Source organism: Canis aureus, chromosome 27 (assembly GCF_053574225.1).
Source record: "Canis aureus isolate CA01 chromosome 27, VMU_Caureus_v.1.0, whole genome shotgun sequence".
NCBI lineage: Eukaryota > Metazoa > Chordata > Mammalia > Carnivora > Canidae > Canis > Canis aureus.
Window position 1 is genome coordinate 31501756 of NC_135637.1, and position 24889 is coordinate 31526644.

Below are 24889 nucleotides of genomic sequence, written 5' to 3' on the forward strand. Positions count from 1 at the left end.
TATGATAGTCACAGAGAGAGAGAGAGAGAGAGAGAGAGAGAGGCAGAGACATAGGCAGAGGGAGAAGCAGGCTCCATGCACCAGGAGCCCGATGTGGGATTCGATCCCGGGTCTCCAGGATCACGCCCTGGGCCAAAGGCAGGCGCCAAACCGCTGCGCCACCCAGGGATCCCTAAAGGAATTTTTTCAAACATTATTCATGCAGTGGAAAAGAAGATACTTATTTTGACTGAAGAAAGTTATCCTCTTTTCCAAATATTTGGCTCCATTTTAACTAGAGAAAAACTGTATTAACCCAAATTTCCAATTCAAATAAAAGAAGCTGGGGTAGGGCAGCCTGGGGAGCTCAGAGGTTTAGCGCCGCCTTCAGCCCAGGGTGTGATCCTGGAGACCCCGGATCGAGTCCCACATCAGGCTCCCTGCATGGAGCCTGCTTCTCCCTCTGCCTGTGTCTCTGCCTCTCTCTCTCTCTCTCTCTCTCTCTCTGTGTGTGTGTGTGTGTGTCTCATGAATAAATAAATAAAATCTTTTAAAAAAAAAGAAGAAAAAAAAGGAACAAAGAACAAAGAACAAAGAAAACACTCGTGTTTGAATGTAGAGTAAGGGTTATTTCTGAATCCAAGGAATATCCTGTCAGTCCAGTAAAGACCAGGTCAGAACACTAATGAAAAGTCTGTCCCAATAGAGACCACAGGATATGGGACCTCAGGAACACAGTCCCCCTTATCTCCACCTTCCCAGGAATCACCTGTGGGGTCTTTCTAAAAAGTTTCTGGGTGACATTGGCCTGGGGTAATAGAAATTCACTGCTCTGCTCCTGAGTGGCTAAATGGACAAATCCTCTATCCTGAACATGCTGGTCACCAGACAGGGTCTACAGCTGTGTCCGCCCCTGAGACAATTTGCACCCTAATCAGTCCCTCCTGAAAGCTCTGGGTTTGCTTATTCCATGACTGAGGAGGCCCTGAGCTTCATAGAAACGGGCTTCCCCCAGGGTTTCCCTGGACACCATGTTGGGCTTTCCTACTTCTACTCTCAGGACCAGACCTATTATACAAAACTCATGAATATAGTCAAAAATATAATAAATCAATAAATCAAATGATTTAGAAAGAAGTTTGTAGAGCCTGTTCAATCAAGAACTAGAAGGCATTTCTTTCCCATTATTTTTTCGTCCAAGTTTAGAACTACTTCTTCAACCCATGTTCTCTGTGTGAAGGGTATACAGGTGTCAGAGCATCTGCAGCTGTCGCTCCTTCCTTCCTTAAACACCCTGCAGGTTCACACTTTGCGCTCTGAGGTCAGTGCCACGCTCAGAGACAGGGCTGTAGCAGGGCTTCTGCAGGCTAGAGCCTGGGGTGCTGGGAGATTAGATCCTAGGATGAGGTCACAGCCCACAGTGTGTGGAGAGCTGTTGTTTCACAGAGGTAGACATAGTAACAGATTACTGAAATTTTCAGTGTGTGACCTTTGCATGAATGCACACGAGGTATTCTATATAGACCCTGAAGAGAGCTGCTCCCTATCTCCTCAGTGCTGATGGAACTGGGAAAGGCGACCTCAGGAAACCAGAGGAAACAAATAAGAGGAAAGAAAGCAGCCTCTCGCACTACCTGGCCATGTGTCAACGTGGACTCATCACTACTCTGGACTTGATCCTCTTCTAAGTGGTTCTACAGGAGACACCCCCTCAGTCTTGTCCCATGAACAGCCAAGGGGGCCGCGGACAGACTTCATGTGTAGAGCCTGAGTAGAGTAAAAATGTGTCCTGAGGTGATGGGAGGCCACATATGGGGACACCTGGCCTGTCTGAAGGAAGGGCACAGCAGAGAAGTGAGGAAGAAGGAGCAACCTCTGATGGGCACCACTCACCATGTAACACAATGCTGTGTGTGGGTCTGGACACCAGGGGGTGACTTTCATCTGTTTCCAAGGAGTCAAGGTTGATCGATGCTGGGACTTGCCACCTGGCACTGCCTGTGCCCTCTGCTCAGGGTTCACAGCTGGGAACTTCCCCCTTCCCCTGCCCACCCCCTGATATCCTCAGGCAGAGGGACCTGACCCAGGGCTAGGGCAGGGTCAGAGAGCCGGAGTCTCATTTGCATGGGAGGGCCCCTCCCTCTCTGAGTATGAAGAGGGGAAGGGAGAGATGAGGGGAGACTCTGCTCAGCTGTGGAGCCACTGAAGGCAAGATCAGTGATGACCTCCACCATGGCCTGGTCCCCTCTCCTCCTCACCCTCCTCGCTCACTGCACAGGTGACTGGATATGGGGACAGGGGAAGGGGCCTGGGACGAGACATGGAATCCTGCTTCCTCCTCTTGTCTCCAGACCCCAGCATCACCCTCTCTGTGTCTCTCCCCCTTGCAGGGTCATGGGCTCAATCTGTGCTGACTCAGCTGGCCTCAGTGTCTGGGTCCTTGGGCCAGAGGGTCACCATCTCCTGCTCTGGAAGCACAAATGACATTGGTATTATTGGTGTGAACTGGTACCAGCAGCTCCCAGGGAAGGCCCCTAAACTCCTCATATATGATAATGAGAAGCGACCCTCAGGTATCCCCGATCGATTCTCTGGCTCCAAGTCTGGCAACTCAGGCACCCTGACCATCACTGGGCTCCAGGCTGAGGACGAGGCTGATTATTACTGCCAGTCCATGGATTTCAGCCTCGGTGGTCACGTAGAGTTTCGGGCCTGGGGGGAAGTGAGAAGCAAACCTGCTGAACCCACAGTGATGGAGCTGACTGTGCAGCCCTGACAGTTTGGCCAAGTCAACTGATTCTTTGTTTGATATAAACTGGATTCTGAGGTCCCCCTCAAAGAATTTGTCTACAGTTCTTTCCACATTCTCTTAAATTTCTCCATGAAGTCTGTAACTGGGAGCAAGATATTGTGTGATTTTCTGTGCTCTGAGCACAGAGACCACATCATGTCATGACAGAAAAGGGACACTGAATCCAGCTCTGAGCCAGGACATGTCAGGAGTGTCCAGTATGTCTTCTGATGCCAACAGCTCCATGAATGGGCAGCCAAATCCTCATCTATCATGATGGTTAGACTTTCTGTGGACCCTGATCCATTCTCTGGCCCCATGTCTGGAACTCTGGTTCTCTGACCATCGCTGGGCTGAGGTCTGAAGCGTACGCCTCTCCTCACAGCTCCTCTTCTGTCAGCGCGTCAGGGTTCATCCAAGTGCTAGAGAGCTGAGACCAGAACCCCTTTCTCATTTGCTGGAGGAAGAGCCCCAGGAGCTGCTCAGACTCAGACTGTGGCTCCTGCTTCTGCTGTTCCTGCCTTCACCGATATGAGTCTAAGGTCCTTGTAGGGGAACTATGTAGGAGTGAAGGATCCTCCATCTCTTTGTCCTCAAGGACACTCACTGCAGTCCTCTCTTAGACAAAGGGTCTCAAAGGACACAGAAATGTCATCTTCCCCATCAGGTTTGGGCAGTCTCTTTGCACTGAAGTTAATGGAGTGGGGTTTCAGGTCCAATGTGCTGGTCTCACCGCACGCTTCTGAGGACTCTCCATCCTTTGTCATTTAGCTATTTCTAGAAGTTTTTGGACCCATGTAATCATCTTATTAGTCTTCAGTAGGAATGCCTGTTCTTTCTGCTCATTGGGGTGATTTTTCCTGTCATTGCTGTACCAGCTGTGGCCCTTTGAAATAACTCGATGTCCATGGCATCAATGCTGAGACCTAACTAGTGGTTTTCATTGTTCACTTGCATCGTCTAATGCAGAAAGTTGTTGAATAATAACATTTAGGTCACATTTGTCTGTTCCTGAACTTGTAGAAATGTCCTCCTCCCAGTCACCTCATTAGCTAATTTCCTGGCTGTAAGATTGCTTTCCATGTGTGTGAGAGTGTGTCATCATGCTATGAGTGTCTCTGTTTCTTATTTTATGTGGTTTTCATTACGACTCTTCCTTCCATTTAGCCAGAGGATCTTTTCAGGAGTAGTGAGATCGTGTTATTTTCATCTGGTGATTTATTATATGATTTCCTATCTTAGAGCATTCATCAATATGGAATCCCACACTCTATCTGCAATAAATCACTCCGGTCACAGTGTAGGAATATATTAGTGTGATAATGAATCTCACTGTTTATATTTTATTTATAATATTTGCAACACTATTTAATAATATTCTGCAATCTTCCTTTTTCCCTTTTATGTATCATGTCTATATCCATGTTATAGTTCTTTCTATAAGAATTTAAACGTTCCATGGTTTCTTCATGTTTTCAACAAATGAAACTATGATCTCTGCAGGCTTGTTAGTATTTCTTGTGAAGCTAATGCACCTTGTGCCTTTCTGAGGAGTAGTTCCTAATAATATTATCTATTTTCTAAGAAAATTGATGCTTCTTCATTTTTAAAGGAAATATTTTCTTCCTAATAAAGAATGATTTTAATTTAATATTAATACAGGCTAACAGTATGCATTTTTCCTTGTTTGTTTTTGTTCCCCATGTCATTCTCATTTGCATATTTGTGCATTATCCATTTTCATTTGAAATTTAGTAAGTGGTTTGTTCTGTTTTGTCATTCAACAACCTGATTTAGAATACCAGTTAGACTTAAATACAAGTCATGATTCTGCAACACCAGGGGCCTCTGTGTGCCTGACAGGAGAACAGGACTGATTTCCCACTCCTTTCACATGTGGGAGGAGCCTGAGTCTCCTCCAGTGAGACTGGACCGCCTCAGGGGTGTGACTCTCCTGCACTGTGACCCTCTAGCCACCTGGAGAACCTGGATGCTGGTCTTCCCTCAGCCCATTGAGAAACCCAGGTCTTCTCTACTTTTTTCCTGTAACTAGAAAATTCACTCAGCCCAGAGAGATGTAGGAATTCAACATGGGGAATGGCAGCCCCATATTTGCATGAATGACCCCATTCCCAAGAACAAAGGGAAAGAATGAGCCAGACTCTGTCCCCAGTCCCCCTTGTTTTGCTCAGGAGGCTGTGCTGTCATATTTCCTACATGGATTCATGTCCATTTCAGCATACAATGCACATGAGAATGTCATCTGCTACACAAGTGCAGCTCAGACAGGAGACCCTGCTCTCACTTGCAGGAGGTAGTGACCACCCAGTCACCTCCCCAACCCATGTGAGATTCCGGAAATGTTATCTACCCCTATTTTGAACATGTGAAGAGGAGGAGTTACCAAGTCAGAAAATTATGATTCCCAGTCGTTGTGACCAAATGTCAGAGAGGATCCAGTGGGGACAGGACTCTTCTGATGGCAAAAAGGGCCATGGGGTGTCCTGAGAAGAGTGAGGAGATGGAACTCCCTGAAATTGGAAGATGCAAGGTGAGTGACAGATAATAAGTTGTTCAGCTCACAGAGGCTTCTCTGACCTGAGATTGACTTGAGCTGTGATTGGATCAAAACTCTCACAGGTTCTCTGTACCTGTCCAGCTTCCTCTCGCCCTCAGCCATTCACTCCACCACATTCTACAGGTTCCTCAGAGAGCTCCTCAGTGGAGGGGCAGGGGCTCTGTCTGGGGAACCTGCAATGATCCAGGCTGAGAGTGTCCTCTTTCCTTGCCTTAGATGGTCCTCCCTCACTCTGCACTCTTCTTGTTCACCTTTTCTCTCTCCAGGGCATCTCCAAATATTAGAGCTCCTGCACACCTGGTAACTGACTTGTTTCCCTTCACTATAATCACTTGTCATTCTCAGAAGATAGGGAGAAAACCCTACCTTCACCTGAATTCCATGAAAAATCACTCACTCTCTTCTTTCCTCAACTGGGCCCAGAGAGAGCCTTTCCTTGGACAACATGTTTCTATGACCCTTCTCATAATCTGTTCATAATTCTGTCTGCAACTTCTCCTTCTCATATCTACCATTGTCCAAGACCAGAAGCAGAATTGAGACACATATGGGGGGTTGATGTGTGTAAATAGACAATTAACTCTTATGGAGAAGATGCGTCATCCCAAGGAAACCAATGTTCTGTTAAAGGACCATATGCTTTCCAAAACATTCTCATTCAGGTCCTTCCTTACAAGGGGATCTCAGAGTTGGGCCAGATCCACACATTTGAGGGGAGGACTGATGGTATTTGGCAACCTCCTCACCTAAGAATTCACTTAGATGGTCCCCTTCCCACACAACAAATATTATCCTCTGATGAACAACCCTGATCTTTTGCCTCTGCATATGTTATATCCTAATACCTATGGATTTAAGATATAACATACATTTGGGACAGCTGAGTGGCTCAGCAGTTGAGCGACTGCCTTCAGCCCAGGGCATGATCCTGGAGACCCGGGATTGAGTCCCACATTGGGCTCCCTCCATGGAGCCTACTTATCCCCTGCCTGTGTCTCTGCCTCTCTCTTTGTCTCTCATGAATAAAAAAAATAGAATCTTTAAAAAAAGATATAACACACATTTGAAATACTATAGTGTGTTTCAAAATATGCAATTTATGAATATTTGGCTCTTCATATAGGAAATAAATACTGAATTATTTGTATAACACTAATGAATCCCCAAAATTTACCCTCATGCCAGGCTCTCAGCAGTGCTGTGAAGAGACTTGAGATTTCATTATCTCCTGGCAAATAAGGCAGAGTCTCATTGCCCACCCAGGGTGGCGTCAGTGGTTTTAGCAGAGAGCTGAGCCCCCTTCCCATGGGAGGATCAATAAGCCTGAATGAAGCAGGGCCGGTGAGCTAGTTAGCATCCAGTTCTTTCCACCCATGATTTTAGCAGGTGGTGGGGAGCTCCCTTCACTACATCCTTCAGCAGGGAGATGCAATGGTAGAGCTGGTTTGCACTCCCTTACCCCTCTTGATGACCAGCAGTGGAGTCTGGGCTCTCACATGACATTAACACACTGAATAAGGGGACTGGAGACAGAGGTTCTGGCCTTGCACTTGACCTTTGACCTTCCTGGTGTCAGGGAAGCCAGGGAGCCCAGTGGGGACCTGAGCATCCATTCCTTGCAGCAAAGCAGCTCTATTCAGGCTTGTGTGTCCCTTTCTATGGTGAGCAGAGCCCAGCACAGCACCTGTCCCTTTCCCCAACCTGTTGGGAACAGGAAAGTGGCTATCTTGCCCCCTTTTCCCAAGCAGGGAGTCAGCAGGACAGACCAGTGGGAGAAAGCACTCTACTTTCTCTGGGGCCACTTGGTAACTGACATACAACACATGAACTCCTGCTGCAGCTCAATGGGAGGACTGAGTGGTTGAAGGAAGATACCTGGGAATCCACCATCTCACAGTATAATATCCCAAATATCCAGGATCCAGTAAAAAAAGATCACTTGTCATGTGAAGAACCAGAAAAATGAAACATGAGTGAGAAAAATCTACTGACATTAACACTAGGCTGACTCGGTCGTTTAATTTGCAGGAGAGTTATTTTAGGAAACAAAACATAAGATGCATTTGGTGAGCTACTACAAACACTCTTTGAACAAATGGAAAAGATAGAAATGCAGATTTGAAATAGAAGTTATCAAAACAAATGGAAATTGTAAAACTGAAAAAGATAATAGATGAAACTGAAAAGAAAACTCTAAACAAACTCAAGAGTAGAGGGGAGGGGGCAAGAAGACAGAAGAGAAGGGTCCCCAAGTCACCTGTCCCCACCAAATTACCTAGATAACTTTCAAATCATCCTGAAAACCTATGAATTCAGCCTGAGATTTAAAGAGAGAACACCTGGAATGCTAACAGTGAGAAGAGTTCACACTTCTATCAAGTTAGGAAGACAGAAAAAAAGAAATAAAGAAACAAAAAGCATCCGAGGGGGAGGGGCCCCAAGGAGCCCGGCTAAGGCCACACAGCAGACCCCTGCCCCCAGAAGACCAGCTAGACCAACAGGGGAAAAACAAATTATAGACCAAGCTGCACTGGAAAGTTCCAGCCGAAGTCCAGGGATTTACAGTATATAGAATCAGAGGATACATCCCCTTGTTTTTTGCTTTCTGTTTGCTTCCCCTCCTTTTTTTCTTTTCTCTTTTCTTCTTCTTCTTCTTTTTTTTCTTTTCTTCTTTCTCTTCTCTATTTTTCTCCTTTTCCCAGTCCAACTTGGTTTTGGCCACTCTGCACTGAGCAAAATGACTAGAAGGAAAACCTCACCTCAAAAGAAAGACTCAGACACACTCCTCTCTCACACAGAGTTACAAAATTTGGATTACAATTCAGTGTCAGAAAGCCAATTCAGAAGCACTATAATACAGCTACTGGTGGCTCTAGAAAAAAGCATAAAGGATTCAAGAGACTTCATGACTGCAGAATTTAGATCTAATCAGGCATAAATTAAAAATCAATTAAGTGAGACGATGTCCAAACTAGAAGTCCTAACGATGAGGATTAATGAGATAGAAGAAAGAGTGAGAGACATAGAAGACAAGTTGATGGCAAGGAGGGACTGAGGAAAAAAAGAGAAAAACAATTAAAAGATCATGAGGATAGATTAAGGGAAATACATGACAGCTTGAGGAAGAAAAATCTACGTTTAATTGGGGTTCCCAAGAGCGACGAAAGGGACAAAGGTCCAGAAACTGTATTTGAACAAATTACAGCTAAGAACTTTCCTAACCAGGGAACCAAAACAGGCATTCAGATCCAGGAAATAGAGAAATCCAACCTTAAAATCAATAAAAACCGCTCAACACCTCGACAATTAATAGTGAAACCTGCAAATTCCAAAGATAAAGAGAGGATCCTTAAAGCAGCAAGAGACAAGAAATCTCTAACTTTTATAGAGAGAAATATTAGATTAACAGCAGACCTCTCCACAGAGACCTGGCAGGCCAGAAAGGGCTGGCAGGATATATTCAGGGGTCTAAATGAGAAGAACATGCAGCCAAGAATACTTTATCCAGCAAAGAAAGAATATGTGACCACCAAACCAGTTCTCCAATAAATATTAAGGGGTACTCTGTAAGGGAAGAGGAAGTCCAAGGGAACAATCCACAAAAACAGGGACTGAATAGGTATCATGATGACACTAAATTCATATCTTTCAATAGTATCATATAGGGACACTATATCATACTTAAAGGATCTATCCAATAAAAGGACCTAACAATCATCAATATTTATGCCCTGAATGTGGGAGCTGCCAAGTATATCAATCAATTAATAACCAAAGTTAAGACATACTTAGATAATAATACACTATACTCAGTGACTCTAATGTAGCGCTTTCTACAATCAGCAGGTCTTCTAAGCACATTTCCAAAGAAACAAGAGCTTTAAATGTTACACTGGACCAGATGGATTACACAGATATTTAAGAACTTTAATCCAAACACAACTGAATACATATTCTTCTCACGTGCACATGGAACTTTCTCCAGAATAGACCAAATACTGGGTCACAAATCAGGTCTTAACCAATACCAAAAGATTGAGATCATCCCTTGCATATTTTCAGACCATAATGTTTTGAAATTAGAACTAAATCACAAGAAGAATTTTGGAAGGATTTCAAACACGTGGAGGTCAAGGACCATCCTGCTAAAAGATGAAAGGGTCAACCAGGAAATTAGAAAAGAATCAAACTCATTCTCATGTAAAAATGAGAATGAAGATACACCATTCAAAATCTTTGGGATACAGCAAAAGTAGTCCTGATGAGGAAATACATCGCAATACAAGCATCCATCCAAAAACTGGAAAGAACTCAAATACTAAAGGGAACCTTGCACCTAAGGAGCTGGAGAAAAACAGCAAATAGATCCTACACCCAGCAGAAGAAGAGAGTTAATAAAGATTCCAGCAGAACTCAATGAAAGAGAGACCAGAAGAACTGTGGAACTGATCAACAAACCCAGGAGTTGGTTCTTTGAAAGATTTAATAAGATAGATAAACCATTAGCCAGCCTTATTAAAAATAATAAAGAAAAGATTCAAATTAATAAAATCATGAATGAGAAAGGAGAGATCACTACCAACACCAAGGAAATACAAACGATTTTAAAAACTTATTATGAGCAGCTATACACCAATAAATTAGGCAATCTAGAAGAAATGGATGCATTTCTGGAAAACCACAAACTACCAAAACTGGAACAGGAAGAAATAGAAAACCTGAACAGGCAAATAACCAGGGAGAAAATTGAAGCAGTCATCAAAAATCTCCCAAGACACAAAAGTCCAGAGCCAGATGGCTTCCCTGGGGAATTCTACCAAACGTTTAAAGAAGAAACCATACCTATTCTACTAAAGCTGTTTGAAAGATAGAAAGACATGGAGTACTTCCAAATTCATTCTATGAGGCCAGCATCACCCTAATTACAAAACCAGACAAAGACCCCACCAAAAAGGAGAATTACAGACCAATATCCCTGATGAACATGGATGCAAAAATTCTCAACAAGATACTAGCCAATAGGATCCAATAGTACATTAAGAAGATTATTCACCATGACCAAGTAGGATTTATCCCCGGGACACAAAGCTGGTTAACACTCGTAAAACAATCAATGTGATTCATCATAGCAGCAAGAGAAAAAACAAGAACCATATGATCCTCTCAATAGATGCAAAAAAAGCATTTGACAAAATACAACATCCATTCCTGATCAAAACTCTTCAGAGAGCAGGGATAGAGGGAACATTCCTCAACATCTTAAAAGCCATCTACGAAAACCCCACAGCAAATATAATTCTCAATGGGGAAGCACTGGGAGCCTCTCCCCTAAGATCAGGAACAAGACAGGGATGTCCACTTTCACCACTCTAGTCAACATAGTACTGGAAGTCCTAGCCTCAGCAATCAGGCAACAAAAAGAAATAAAAAGCATTCAAATTGGCAAAGAAGAAGTCAAACTCTCCCTCTTTGCTGATGACATGATACTGTATATAGAAAACCCAAAAGACTCCACCCCAAGATTGCTAGAACTCATACAGCAATTTGGTAGCGTGGCAGGATACAAAATCAATGCCCAGAAGTCAGTGGCATTTCTAGACACTAACAATGAGACTGAAGAAAGAGAAATTAAGGAGTCAATCCCATTTACAATTGCACCCAAAAGCATAAGATACCTAGGAATAATCCTAACCAAAGAGGTAAAGGATCTATACCCTAAATATTACAGAACACTTCTGAAAGAAGTTGAGGAAGACACAAAGAGATGGAAAAATATTCCATGCTCATGGATTGGCAGAATTAATATTGTGAAAATGTCAATGTTACCCAGGGCAATCTACACATTTAATGCAATCCCTATCAAAATACCATGGACTTTCTTCAGAGAGTTGGAACAAATTATTTTAAGATTTGTGTAGAATCAGAAAAGACCCCGAACAGCCAGGGGAATTTTAAAAAAGAAAACCATATCTGGGGCCATCATAATGCCAGATTTTAGGTTGTACTACAAAGCTGTGGTCATCAAGACAGTGTGGTACTGGCACAAAAACAGACACATAGATCAATGGAACAGAATCCAGAATCCAGAAGTGGACGCTCAACTTTATGGTTAACTAATATTCAACAAAGGAGGAAAGACTATCCACTGGAAAAAAGACAGTCTCTTCAATAAATGGTGCTCGGAAAATTGGACCTCCACATGCAGAAGAATGAAACTAGACCACTGTCTTTCACCATACACAAAGATAAACTCAAAATGGATGAAAGATCTAAATGTGAGACAAGATTCCATCAAAATCCTAGAGGAGAACACAGGCAACACCCTTTTTGAACTCGGCCATAGTAACTTCTTGCAAGATACATCCATGAAGGCAGGAGAAACAAAAGCAAAAATGAAAATTGGGACTTCGTCAAGATAAGAAGCTTTTGCACAGCAAAGGATACAGTCAACAAAACTAAAAGACAACCTACAGAATGGGAGAAGATATTTGCAAATGACATATCAGATAAAGGGCTAGTTTCCAAGATCTATAAAGAACTTCTTAAACTCAACACCAAAGAAACAAACAATCCAATCATGAAATGGGCAAAAGACATGAAGAGAAATCTCACAGAGGAAGACATAGACATGGCCAACATGCACATGAGAAAATGCTCTGCATCACTTGCCATCAGGGAAATACAAATCAAAACCACAATGAGATACCGCCTCACACCAGTGAGAGTGGGGAAAATTAACAAAGCAGGAAACCACAAATGTTGGAAAGGATGTGGAGAAAGGGGAACCCTCTTACACTGTTGGTGGGAATGTGAACTGGTGCAGCCACACTGGAAAACTGTGTGGAGGTTCCTCAAAGAGTTAAAAATAGACCTGCTCTACAACCCTGCAATTGCACTGTTGGGAATTTACCCCAAAGATACAGATGCAGTGAAACGCCGGGACACCTGCACCCCAATGTTTCTAGCAGCAATGTCCACAATAGCCAAACTGTGGAAGGAGCCTCGGTGTCCATCGAAAGATGAATGGATAAAGAAACTGTGGTCTATGTATACAATGGAATATTCCTCAGCTATTAGAAACGACAAATACCCACCATTTGCTTCAACGTGGATGGAACTGGAGGGTATTATGCTGAGTGAAATAAGTCAATCGGAGAAGGACAAACATTATATGTTCTCATTCATTTGGGGAATATAAAAATTAGTGAAAGAGAATAAAGGGGAAAGGAGAAAAAAAATGAATGGGAAATATCAGGGAGGGAGACAGAACATGAGAGACTCCTAACTCTGGGAAACGAACTAGGGGTGGTGGAAGGGGAGGAGGGCGGGGGGTGGGGGTGACTGGGTGACAGGCACTGAGGTGGGCACTTGATGGGATGAGCACTGGATGTTATGCTATATGTTGGCAAATGAACACCAATAAAAAATAAATTTATAACTAGGGGTAGTGGAAGGGGAGGGATCGGTGGGTGGTGGTGAATGGGTGACGGGCACTGAGGGGGGCACTTGACGGGATGAGCACTGGGTGTTATTCTGTATGTTGGCAAATTGAACACCAATAATAAATAAATTTATTATTAAAAAATAAATATATTTATTTTTTTTAAAAGGCATTCAAATTGGCCAAGAAGAAGTCAAACTCTCTCTCTTCGCAGATGACATGATACTATACATAGAAATCCCAAAAGCCTCCACCCCAAGATTGCTAGAACTCATACAGCAATTTGGCAGTGTGGCAGGATACAAAATCAATGCCCAGAAGTCAGTGGCATATCTAGACACTAACAATGAGACTGACGAAAGAGAAATTAAGGAGTCAATCCCATTTACAATTGCACCCAAAAGCATAAGATACCTAGGAATAAACCTAACCAAGGAGGTAAAGGATCTGTACCCTAAAAACTACAGAACACTTCTGAAAGAAATGGAGGAAGACACAAAGAGATGGAAAAATATTCCATTCTCATGGATTGGAAGAATTAGTATTGTGAAAATGTCAATGCTACCCAGGGCAATTTACACATTTAATGCAATCCCTATCAAAATACCATGGACTTTCTTCAGAGAGTTGGAACAAATCATCTTAAGGTTTGTGTGGAATCAGTCTCCAAGGAACAAACCCAGAGCCTTTGACCACCACAGACCTCCTTCTGGGAGGGAAGCTGCAGGTTGGGCCAAAGACCCAGAATCAAATGGCATTGTGGGCTCGAATTTGCATAATACACCACCACGCATGCCCTTAACCTGAACTCAGGAGGAAATAAAGAACACAGGCCAGAGGCCAGCACCAGCTGTAAGGCCAGGGGACCTTTGGAAAGTCCACACCATGATGTAGACTCCTCTCCTCTCACTCACCTCCTCCCCTATTGCCCGTGGTCATGGAGATTTCAGAGGCTAGACATTGGAGGGATCCCTCTACCTTTATTCTTCATTCCTAATATGCATCTATTCTCATTTCAGGGACCAGTTGTCAGGCTGTGGTGATTCAGGAATCCTCACTAACAGTGCCCCCAGGAGGAACACTCTCACCTGTGCCTCGAACACTGGCACAGTCACCAATGTCAGTATCCTTACTGGTTTCAGCAGAACCCTAGTCAAGTCCCCAGGGCATTGACTTAGGATACAAGCAATAAACACTTCTGGATCCCTACCAAGCTTTCAGTTTCCCTCCTTGGATGTAAAACTCCCCTGACCTTCTCTGGTTCCCTAGCCTGAGGCCAAGGCTGATTACCACTGGTGGGTACTCTTATAGTGGTGCTGCATGCAGTGAGAGACCCAGATGAAGGAGAGGACAGAAACATTTTCCACCACGTGTGTGTACAAATACGATCCTGTCTTATTGGCAGGCCATGACCAGATTCCTGACTTCGAGGAGACACTAAATGTTGACCATCCATTCAGAGATGGGGATGCAATGGGTCTGAATTGATTATATTTAATATTTGAGTCTTAAAGTTGAGTAAAATATGAATGTTTTGGGATGAAAGGGTCCATAAAAAGCAGGATTCAGTCATTTTTTATTAGAGACGCAACAAAATGAAGTGATAAAGTCAGAAACATTTCCTTCAGATATAAAACAAACATAATAATACACGTCCAATATTTTTTCCAGCGAAAAACAACAGGACACCATCATTTTGTGTATTTATAAAGTTTTTAAAATTAGGTTTCATTGTAATACAAACCAAGTGCATCACCTAATTTGTAAGACAATTGGTGTCTGAGGCCAGCAGGGGGCGCGAGTGGGCTGCTCCTGAGAGGGTCTGGGTTGGGTAGACCAGGAAAATCTATCACCGGCCCCTGCACACTAGAGCAAGCAGGGCCCTCACTGTGGGTGACTTTCCTGCACCTGGGTCCCCAGAAGCCACAAGAGTCCTGAACTCTGAATCCCACAGGCCTCATATTTTGTCCTCCACTACATCATGGAAGAAACTGCCCAGACCTCATTTTCATAGAAAGATAGATGGACAAGGTGATCCTACAACAAAAATAATTTGCTTCCTGAACTCAAACTGCAGTGTTTCCTGGGCAAAGGATAGGACACACTGGGAAGTGACTGTCTCCATGCCGACAATCAGGCCTCAGCACAGAGCTCAGGGCTTCTCCACCTTGTCCTGGGTCCTCTATTCACCTCCTCACTGGTTGCATAAAGAGTTTCTTTTAGGGGAAAATGATAGGGTAAGGGGTATTGAGGAAGGGCAATGGCTCTTCTTTTGTTCCTATGATGTGGGCACAGGTGGTTAGTCATCATATCCCTGTCTCCTTCTGACCCTCCTTCCAGGGCTGTGATACAGATGGAGCTGTTTCTGCCATCCACTGTGTCTAAGTCTTTGCTTAAAAAATAGTTTAAAATATATTTTAAAATAGACGACATGGCCTAAACTCATTTTCTCACTCTAGCAAATCAGTGAAAGGAGCACCACCCATCCTGTGAGAACTACAGGATGATCTCTTTTATGAAGACAGCTGATAGTTGCACAAATGACTCAACAAATAAGTCACTAGAGTCATGTTATCTCCAAGAATATTCCCCTTAATCACTAGGGAAGATTGGGGCTGAAGTTGTGCGCAGTCTCTCAGTGATGAGGAACGTGGAATGATAGGAAGCAGATGAGAAGCCACCCTGAGCCATGTGTCAGATGCCCCAACCGGGGTAGAGCCCCCAAGCTCCCAGTTTTGGTTCCCTGCTACCCTGTGAAAGACAACAGTGATCTGACAGGACACAGCACAGGGGACACAGTGATCTCCATAGCACCTGGTCAGCCTGTATCACCATGTCCTCTCAGATCCAAGCATAGACCAGAGGAAGCTCCACTCTGATTCATGCAGGACCATTCAAACCCATGGAGGTGAGGGGGCTGCTCCTGCTCTACTACCTTCCTGGGGTGAAGGGCTCCTAGGATACTGGGAGCTTCTCCCATCTACAGCCCATCAATCCCACTTACCTGTGGCTGCAGATCCCACACAGGTCTATCCCATGGGATAGTGAATAGGACCCTGGTGCCTGGGGAAGGCCTGGGAGAGTGTGTCCAGGTGGCTACCCTCAGGGACCCTTGGTGCTAACTATGACTTCCAAATGTGCCCATGATAGCACATGCAGTAAGTTATCGAGCCCTTATCTGTCATCATTTCAGTTGTTATTTTGTATCAGTCTTTCTCATTTATTCCAATACTTTATAGTGACTTACGGAAACATACCATTTGTTTTCACTTTTCTAATTCTTTCTTTTTTAAAAACAAATATGTTATTTATTTATTTATTCATGAGAGACACAGAGAGAAGGCAGAGACACAGGCAGAGGCATAAACAGGCTCTCCTTGGAACTCCAGGATCACAGCCTGAGTCGAAGGCAGACACACAGATGCTCATCCACTAAACTACCCAGGCGTACCTCTTCCTTTTATCGTGAGTGTGAATTTTGCTCCTCACTTCAAAATTTGATAGCTACGAAATTACCTATTGTTCTCTTCACTGTCTAAGATATAAAAGTTTCATAGGAAAATCATTTGGTATGAGTATTTTTCTCTGATATGAGTTGCAGACCTCAAACCCATGCAAAGAGACAGTAATCCTGCAAGATTTATCAAACACAAAAATTACTAGTGATTCCAAAAGGAAGAGCAGTTGTATTTATAACTCATTTGGGGATGAACACCAGCCCTGAGCTTCATCCGCCTTCCACACCTTCCTGCCAGTCCTCCTAACTACCAGACCCTTCTCCATACTTCTAGGTCCTTCTGCACCTTAGCAGAGCACAAAGGCAAAGGGAATTGAAAAAGCATCTTAATGGACTCACCCCCTTGTTCATACAGTGTCCTTTTATTTTTTTTAATTTCATTTATATATATTTTTAGGTAAGCTTTAAGCCCAGCATGGGGCTTGAACTCATGACACTGAGATCAAGCATCATAGCTCTATGGACTGAGCCAGTCAGGCACACAGTGTGCTTTTTGTGTTTGATCATGAGGCATACTTCTCTCTATTTGTTATACCCCATGAGGACAGTTGCTTCTGAATTTCATGGTTACCCTCTGACTATTTCTTCTCAAATGCTACAGTTACATTGATGGCCTTGATAAAATAGACATCTTCTTAGAACGAACAATGGTGGCCTCACCAACCTGGAGGTTCACTCGGTATGGGCTCAACTAGCCCTACTCTACTCCCCCTTGGATATCAGAAATAGGTTCTAGGACTGAGTCAGAGGACACCCTTTCCCTTCACCACCAAGATGTGGGATCTGTGGTTCCAAGTGCACTCACTGCTGGAGGAGTGACCATTAAGATTCGCAGGAGACAATCATGGATGTCTTGGCGGGGCGGGGGTGGGGTGGGGTGGTGGAGAAAATATTCCCAGAGCTGGGATAGATTTGGGATGAACCAGAAGCAGGGCCAGAATGTGGAGAATACATCTATGTCCTCATTCATTCTCAGCCTTTCCAGAGAACAAACTTGAGACTAGTCACCAAGTATGCGGGGGAGCTGATTTGGTGAAAGATGTCATCCCTGTCACTCAGTGTGCTAGTCACCCTGCAGTCACTGGTCTGTGAGAAGTTCCAGCTTATGCCTCTTTCAAACTCTCCTGCAGGGGACAACAGGGTGACACTGGGGCAGGGAGAGAAAGGAAGCTGATTTGCATAAAGCACTTTATCCCCCTAATGGGTCTGAGAGGCATGAAAAGGCCTGAGGACATCCCACTCCAGCCCAGGAGCCTGAGCAGCCTGCATCCTGTGAGGGTCCCCACCATGGCCTGGACACTGATTCTCCTTGGGCTTCTTGCTTATGGCTCAGGTCAGGGAAATGGACTCTGCCTCTGGCGGGGAGGGAACACATAAAAGCAGGGACTCATGTGACCCTTGTCTCCCTTAACACCTTTCTCTCCTCTTGGTTTTAGGAGCAGATTCTCAGACTGTGGTGACCCAGGAGCCATCACTCTCAGTGTCTCCAGGAGGGACAGTCACACTCACATGTGGCCTCAGCTCCGGGTCAGTCTCTACAAGTAACTACCCCAACTGGTACCAGCAGACCCCAGGGCAGGCTCCTCGCATGATTATCTACAACACAAACAGCCGCCCCTCTGGGGTCCCTAATCGCTTCACTGGATCCATCTCTGGGAACAAAGCCGCCCTCACCATCACAGGAGCCCAGCCTGAGGACGAGGCTGACTACTACTGTGCTCTGGGATTAAGTAGTAGTAGTAGTTACACAGTGATTTCAATCAGTGGGGAAGTGCAACCAAAACCTCTTCACGGGTTCAGAATGTCTCAGCCTTAAAGGCAGGATAAAGAGTGAGAGGACGAATCAACAACAGAACAATGGGAGGAGAGGCTCCCTGGCCCCATTCTCCTGCCCAGTGTTTCCTTGTCACTTGACCCATCCACACTCCACCAGGCTATGTCCATCTCTCCAGGGTGACCCACCAAGCCTGTGCTTCCTCTTTCCTTTTCTGCTTATAATGATGTAGAGGGGCCTCTGGTCCAAAATATATCCACAGTGAGATTCGGTGAGCTCACTGCTCCCTGTGGGAAGCTTCTTATTCAAATGGCATTAACACACTTGTCCTCATCTAGTAATTTGACGTTGAAGACCAAAGTCTATTGAACATTTCTTCATCTGAACAGACATGAGCTGGACCCATTGTCTCCCCCTCTGCTATTCTGCTCCATATGCCAGATGCTTCTAGTCAGTGTGTGTCTAATGAAGATCATGACAGAAAGGAAGAATTTTGGAAAGTTCCCAAGCATGGGGATGCCTGGGTGGCTCAGCAGTTAGCATTTACTTTCGACTCAGGGCGTGACCGAGGGTCCTAGGATCAAGTACCCCATTGGGCTCCTTGCACGGTACCCACTTCTCCCTCTGCCTGTTTCTGCTTCTCTCTGTGTGTCTCTTATGAATAAATAAATAAAAATCTAAAAAAAAATTTCAAGTGTGAATGTTGTCTGAGATAGGTAACACTCTTCTGATATCTATGCCTCACATTTTTTATTTCTTCTCATTTAGGTCATCACTTAAGTAAGACAATGTTTACCTTATTAATAGTATAAATTAAAGCCTTCTTAAAGCTTAGTAACAAATATGTGGTATATTTGTAAATTTATTCATTTTATGAAAGCATGTGCCTCTTGAGAAATTAGAAAATCAATTTCTATTAGGAACTTGGGTCACAACAGGGCATGGCTCACAGATGTTGTGGACTGACAGTGAGCAGGCTATTACCCCTGCTCCAACATCATTTCCAGTCAGAGTTGAGGTTTGGTCAGTGGATAGGAGGGCCCTTGAGGGTCCTGCCCTCAGCCTCTGCTCAGTGGGGGGCTCCCAGTTGTTTAATACCCAGAACTCCCCAGGCTAAGGAATTGGCATCTGTGTGTACTATTGGGTACTTAGTAACTGTGTCCCCTCTAGCAGTGGAGAGTGTCCTGCTCATGGGTTGTGGAAGGTCCCAGGGGATGCTTCCTCCCTGGTCCCTCCCAGGGGACAAACTCAGACTCCTCCTAGACTCTATTCTAAGAACCAAGCTCAGACTAAAGCTCATGCTCGGGATAGAGTAGATTCTCTAATAGGACAAATTTCATGTGAACAGCTCTCCCATTTCTGACCACTGGGGAAGATAAAAGAGGCCTGATTACTCAGCCCCATCTTGGCACTCAGGGCAGCTCGCTCCCTATGGCCTGGATTCCTGTAGTCCTCATGCTCCCCCACTCACTGTTCACACAAACAGGCCACAAAGACCTGAGTTTGACATGTGCCACAATCGGATGAGAGGACGGGATCAAAAAACAATGTGATTGTCAGAGGGGACTGCTGGTGATGGATCACTGGGAAAGAGGTGGAGTTGGAGGGGGTCCTGTAGCTATAGGATCTGACCCATGGAAGGAGGCAAGGAAGGGAGGGTCAGGTCAGAAAAGCCGGGGACCACAGTTCTGGACATGTCACGAGAGTTGGGGAAAGTCCTAGGACCTGGGAGTATTAGTGGAGCTTGCTTCCCCCAGGGCAAGCCAGACTCAGTAATCCCTGAGCTCATGCTACCTGGAGCCAGTCAAGAACCCTTGGAGTGTCAATCATCTAGTGTTCTCCCTGCAGGGTCTCATGGGGGAGAAGTGAGGGCCACCCTTCTGGGCCACTAACAATGAATGGCCTTTGATGCTGTATGCCATCCCCAGAACAAGGACTGTGCCTTCCTCCTTCTGCCTCCTCTTCCACCTGGATCCCAAATTCCGTGAAGCTGAGGTGTCTGAGAACCTGAGATGCTTCATACCATGCAGCTCTCTGAAGACACCTAGACAACTGCCTCTGCCCCAAGCCAATTCCCTGGGAGGGAAGGCTCTGTGGGAGATGCACCCCTGTAGCAGTGAGCATCTCTGGTTACACAACACTGTCCTCACAGCCTGGAGTATCCATCCCTGCAGCCCTGCTGGTCTCTGAATTTTTCTAACACGTCTCCGCACTTTCACACCATGATGGCCATGTGACCAGGGACAACAGTCCCATCAGTAGCCCTCCACCTGCTCTCCCATCTGATCTCTCCCAAGTCAGTCAGGGCATCTCCACCCCTTTGGGTACCGCCTTCCATCTGCCTGATACTCTGGACCATCCCTCCCTCTCCCACAGCCTGGGGTCCAGTCAGTCACCTCCCTGTGTCTGACCTGCAGACTGGTGACAACTCTGTTCCCTGTATCCTCTGCTGTCCTCTTCCTCCAGCTGACACCTGGAGGGCCCAGATGAGTCTCTGGATCCAAGGATGCCTCCACTAATATAGCAATTCTGTGCATCTCTGGGGTGCAGCCTGAGGATGAGGGTGACTATGACTGTACTGTAGGTCACTGCAGTGGGGGCACTATACTCACTCTCTGTGTCTCAGATAATGAGGCAGTGAGACCAAAACCCCTGTGCATACCAGTCATGGCTTTGAGCACATTTTCAGTGAGATTAAGTAGTGAGACATGTGTCTTTTTTTCCAGGATCCTGGACTCAGTCTGTGCTGACTCAGCTGGCCTCGGTGTCTGGGGCCCTGGGCCACAGGGTCAGCATCTCCTGGACTGGAAGCAGCTCCAACATAAGGGTTGATTATCCTTTGAGCTGATACCAACAGCTCCCAGAATGAAGAACGAACCCAAACTCCTCATCTATGGTAACAGCAATTGGCTCTCAGGGGTTCCAGATCCATTCTCTAGAGGCTCCAAGTCTGGCACCTCAGGCTCCCTGACCAACTCTGGCCTCCAGGCTGAGGACGAGGCTGATTGTTACTGCGCAGCGTGGGATATGGATCTCAGTGCTCATGCAGCATTCTATCCTCTGCAGAAGGGAGACAAAATCTTACTGACTCCTACTTACTGCTTCTACCAGCAGCTGCCAGCTCAGATCAGGCTATGATTCTGCTCATTCTTTTGCTGACTTCCTGGGCCAAGGTCCATCCAGAGCTACTGTCTGAGAGTGAGGATCTTTCTCTCCCTTCTGTCCTTAGATTCATTCAGACTAGCCCATTTGAGACAAAGGGTCTCAAGGGAAATACAAAGTCATTGTCCTCGTGAGTTGGGACAGCTTACTTCTCACTCATAACCAGTCATTAATTTTCTTCTGATTTTTCAATAAATGAAATATTTCATGGTCTCTGAGCCTCTCACTGGGCCTCAGCACCATCCCTGCCTGGCTTGATGGATATATCAGCTCTGTTTGCACCTGGAACCAGGAATGGCTAAGCTTTGACCAGGTAACTAGTTTGTTCATTTACTAACGTTTCCAAGGAATACGTCAAATGATGCCACACTAAAAATGTTAAAAGGTAAACAAACAGAAAACAAAAATTTCTAGATAAAAGCCTGCATGTGAATGTTTACAGAAGCTAATACATAATCACTATACATGAAAGCAACCAAAAATCTTCTGGCTGATTTTTATGCCAGGTTTTTATATAGTGACCAAGACTTGAGGTAAAAGTTGTCCTCTGATAGGTTGTACATTCATAGAATGGTATATATTTCAAATTTAAAAGAAATTGGTTCTTGAGTTAAAAAATATACAAGAATTTTAAATAGATATTTTTAGAGAGAAAGAACATATAAAAGACTCATTCCTTATCTTTGTAATTATTCTACATTTTGGAAGAGGCAGGAATCTAGAGGTGGTGCAAAGGTTAGTGATTGACAGGAGGTGAGGGAGGAGGAGGAGGTGAATGTGTGATGCACAGTGACTGTATTTATGGTGGTGTCATTCTCGTACACGACACAGTGATGGGGGCCACACCACTGCTGTGTTGTCACAGCTCAGGAAACTCTAGGGCACAGTGACAGCACCTTAGTGCAGGAATAGAAAGTCATCTTGGAGCCTGGGGTCCTTGATGGAGTAACAGAGCGTGATATCATCCCATCTGCTGTTACAAAGTTGTGAACCTGCCTCACAGAACGGGCACAGAAAGGTGAAATGAGGGACATTGCAAAGGAGGGGAGCCTATAGATCCAGAGAGAAAAGTCATTGCATGTGAACCCCTTACTCCATTTGAGGCAGTTGTGTCCCACAAGGTTGACTGGTCGGTGCTCGGGCGGTTCCTGCCATGGATCCAGGATGGGATTATCAGGCTGGCCAGGAGGGCCACCGACGCTGCCACCCCACGTCCACTGTCTCACCGCTGGCACGCGGGCGGCCTCCAACAGGGCCGTCAACTATGATAAATTCTGGGAAGTGGTTCAGAACCCAGATAAAAGCCCTGCTGTTTTCCTTAATAGGCTCACTGAGGCTGTAACCCAGTGAGGGTTTAACAGGTGCTTAGTATCCTTCATGCCAACCCCCAGCTGTTGGCTGCATTCATCAAGCAGCAGACTGCCAAGTATGCCAGCTCAAATCCACATCCCCTCCCTGGGCAGCCTGGCATGCCCCAGGGCCAGGAGGGGGTCCACTCTAATCCAGCCATGGAGAACAGGAACCCCATGCCAGCAGGCTCCAGCAGCAGCCACAGCAGCAACTCCAGCCACCCATGGGAGGGATGAGCCCCAAGCTCAGCAAATGAACATAAATCACATCACCATGTCTTCACAGTTCCCAGACGAGTTGAGGCGGCAGCAGATGATGCAGCAGCAACAGCAGCAGCAGCAGGGAGCAGGGCCTGGAATCGGCCCTGGGATGGCCAACCATAACCAGTTCCAGCAACCCCAAGGAGTTGGCTACCCCCCCCCCACCACCACCACCACCACCACTACCACCACCACAGGAGCAGCAGCAGCAGCAGCAGCAACAGCGGATGCAGCATCACATGCAGCAGATGCAACAAGGGAACATGGGACAGATGGCCCAGCTCCCCCATGCCTTGGGAGCAGAGGCTGGAGCCAGTTTGCAGGTGTATCACCAGTGACTCCTCCAGCAACAGGTGGGGTCCCCTGCTCAGCCCAACTTCATGAGCCCCCAGCAGCATATGCTCTCAAGCCAGGCTCAGTCCCCACACCTCCAAGGCCAGCAGATCCCTTCTCTTTCCAATCAAGCGCGCTCTCCCCAGCCCATCCCTTCCCCACGGCTGTAGTCCCAGCCTCCCCACTCTAGCCCTTCCCCAAGGATGCAGCCTCAGCCCTCTCCGCACCATGTTTCCCCACAGACCAGTTCTCCACATCCCAGACTGGTAGCTGCCCAGGCCAACCCCATGGAACAAGGGCATTTGGCTAACCCGGACCAGAGTTCAATGCTTTCTCAGCTCACTAGCAATCCAGGCCTGGCAAATCTCCATGGTGCAAGCGCCATGGACCTGGGACTCAGCACCGATAACTCAGACTTGAATTCCATCCAATTACCAAATTCTTATGGATATTGATAATCTTTTTTTTTTTTCCAGCAAAAAAAAAAAAGCAAAAGTTTTTAACTTTTGCTCTGTGGATAGCAAAAGTTTAATAACTGAGATGGTGGTCAAGACACAAGAAATATTTTCCATGTCAGAGCAGTGATTCCCTGGGTCTGGGGACTCACTGTGGTGAATTCAATGGAGATATAAAGCTGCACACACTGGTCAATAACTGTGATGTTTCTGGACTGTGCCTTCAATTGAACAATGAAGTCAATGGTCAGAGATGGAGGGAGCCAGCATTCTCCCTTCAGTAAGGGAAGTTCATGTTTGTGTGGGTCTCAGCCTCTCCTTAACCAATGTCATGTCAGATCCACTCTTGCGGTTCCAATTATGGCTGAAAGTTACCCTTCAGCTGCAACCATCAGGAAATTTTGAATAATAAAAATTTATTACTTACAAGACCTGGAAATTACACAGCACATCTGGGGCCACAGAGGGAGGTCATGGGTAGAGGAAAAGCCAGCCCATGCCTACCCACCGTGAGTGTGGACAGAGGCTCAGCTGACAGAGGAAGGAGGTGGGGATCAGAGACAAACAGAGACACAGAAAGAGACAGAGAGACCAATCTTCTAGGGTGCCACATTGAGTGTTCACATGGGCAGGTGTACCGGTGCATTTGTCCTTTTGCTCTCAGTCCTGGGGAAGGTGCTGACACCAACCTCACCCCATTAATGGAGAAGCACTGGAGCAGTGGAGACAGTTGAAGACAGTCCTCGGTGAGGAGTCACAGGAGGGGATTCTGAGCTGTGTGTGGCCATGAGGCTGCTGTTTGAGGAACATTAAGGTGTGACCCAAACTTCCTGGGGAATGGGCAAGAACTCACAGTGGTGGAGGCAGGGGGAGCGCTGCTTGGGGCTCCTGTTCCCCCCTCTCTGTCAGGGGCTCAGGGCTGGGGCAGCAGGGGATATCTTCTCTGTGTCTTTGCCATGAAAATAGCATAGCGTCAGGGACAACATGTCTTTTGTCCTCGACTACTTTGGTGGGCTCTCATTTACCCCTAAGTAGTATTCTTATCATAATTATTGTCTAGGACTCTCTGATACATGTAAGATACTTAGTTTACCTTTGTAATTATTCTTAGTAGAGAGATTGATAAATAAAAAATAGTACTATCGATGGTCTGCAGAATTAACATGATACCATCCACTGACAACCCTCTCCTTCCTCTCGGGGAAGATGCCAGGGGGTCAGGCATCAGTGTGCTCACTAAATGATCCTG

At 45.6% G+C, this 24889-nt stretch overlaps 1 gene segment (V, D, J or C); it reads left to right on the forward strand.

Moving 5' to 3' along the window:
* Positions 1-18711, forward strand: part of LOC144299101 (immunoglobulin lambda variable 8-61-like) — a 41307-nt gene extending 22596 nt beyond the window's left edge. Inside the window, 1 exon segment of the V gene segment in view lies at positions 17743-18711. Coding sequence covers positions 17743-18122 — 380 coding nt within the window.
* Positions 18712-24889: the final 6178 nt, after the last annotated feature.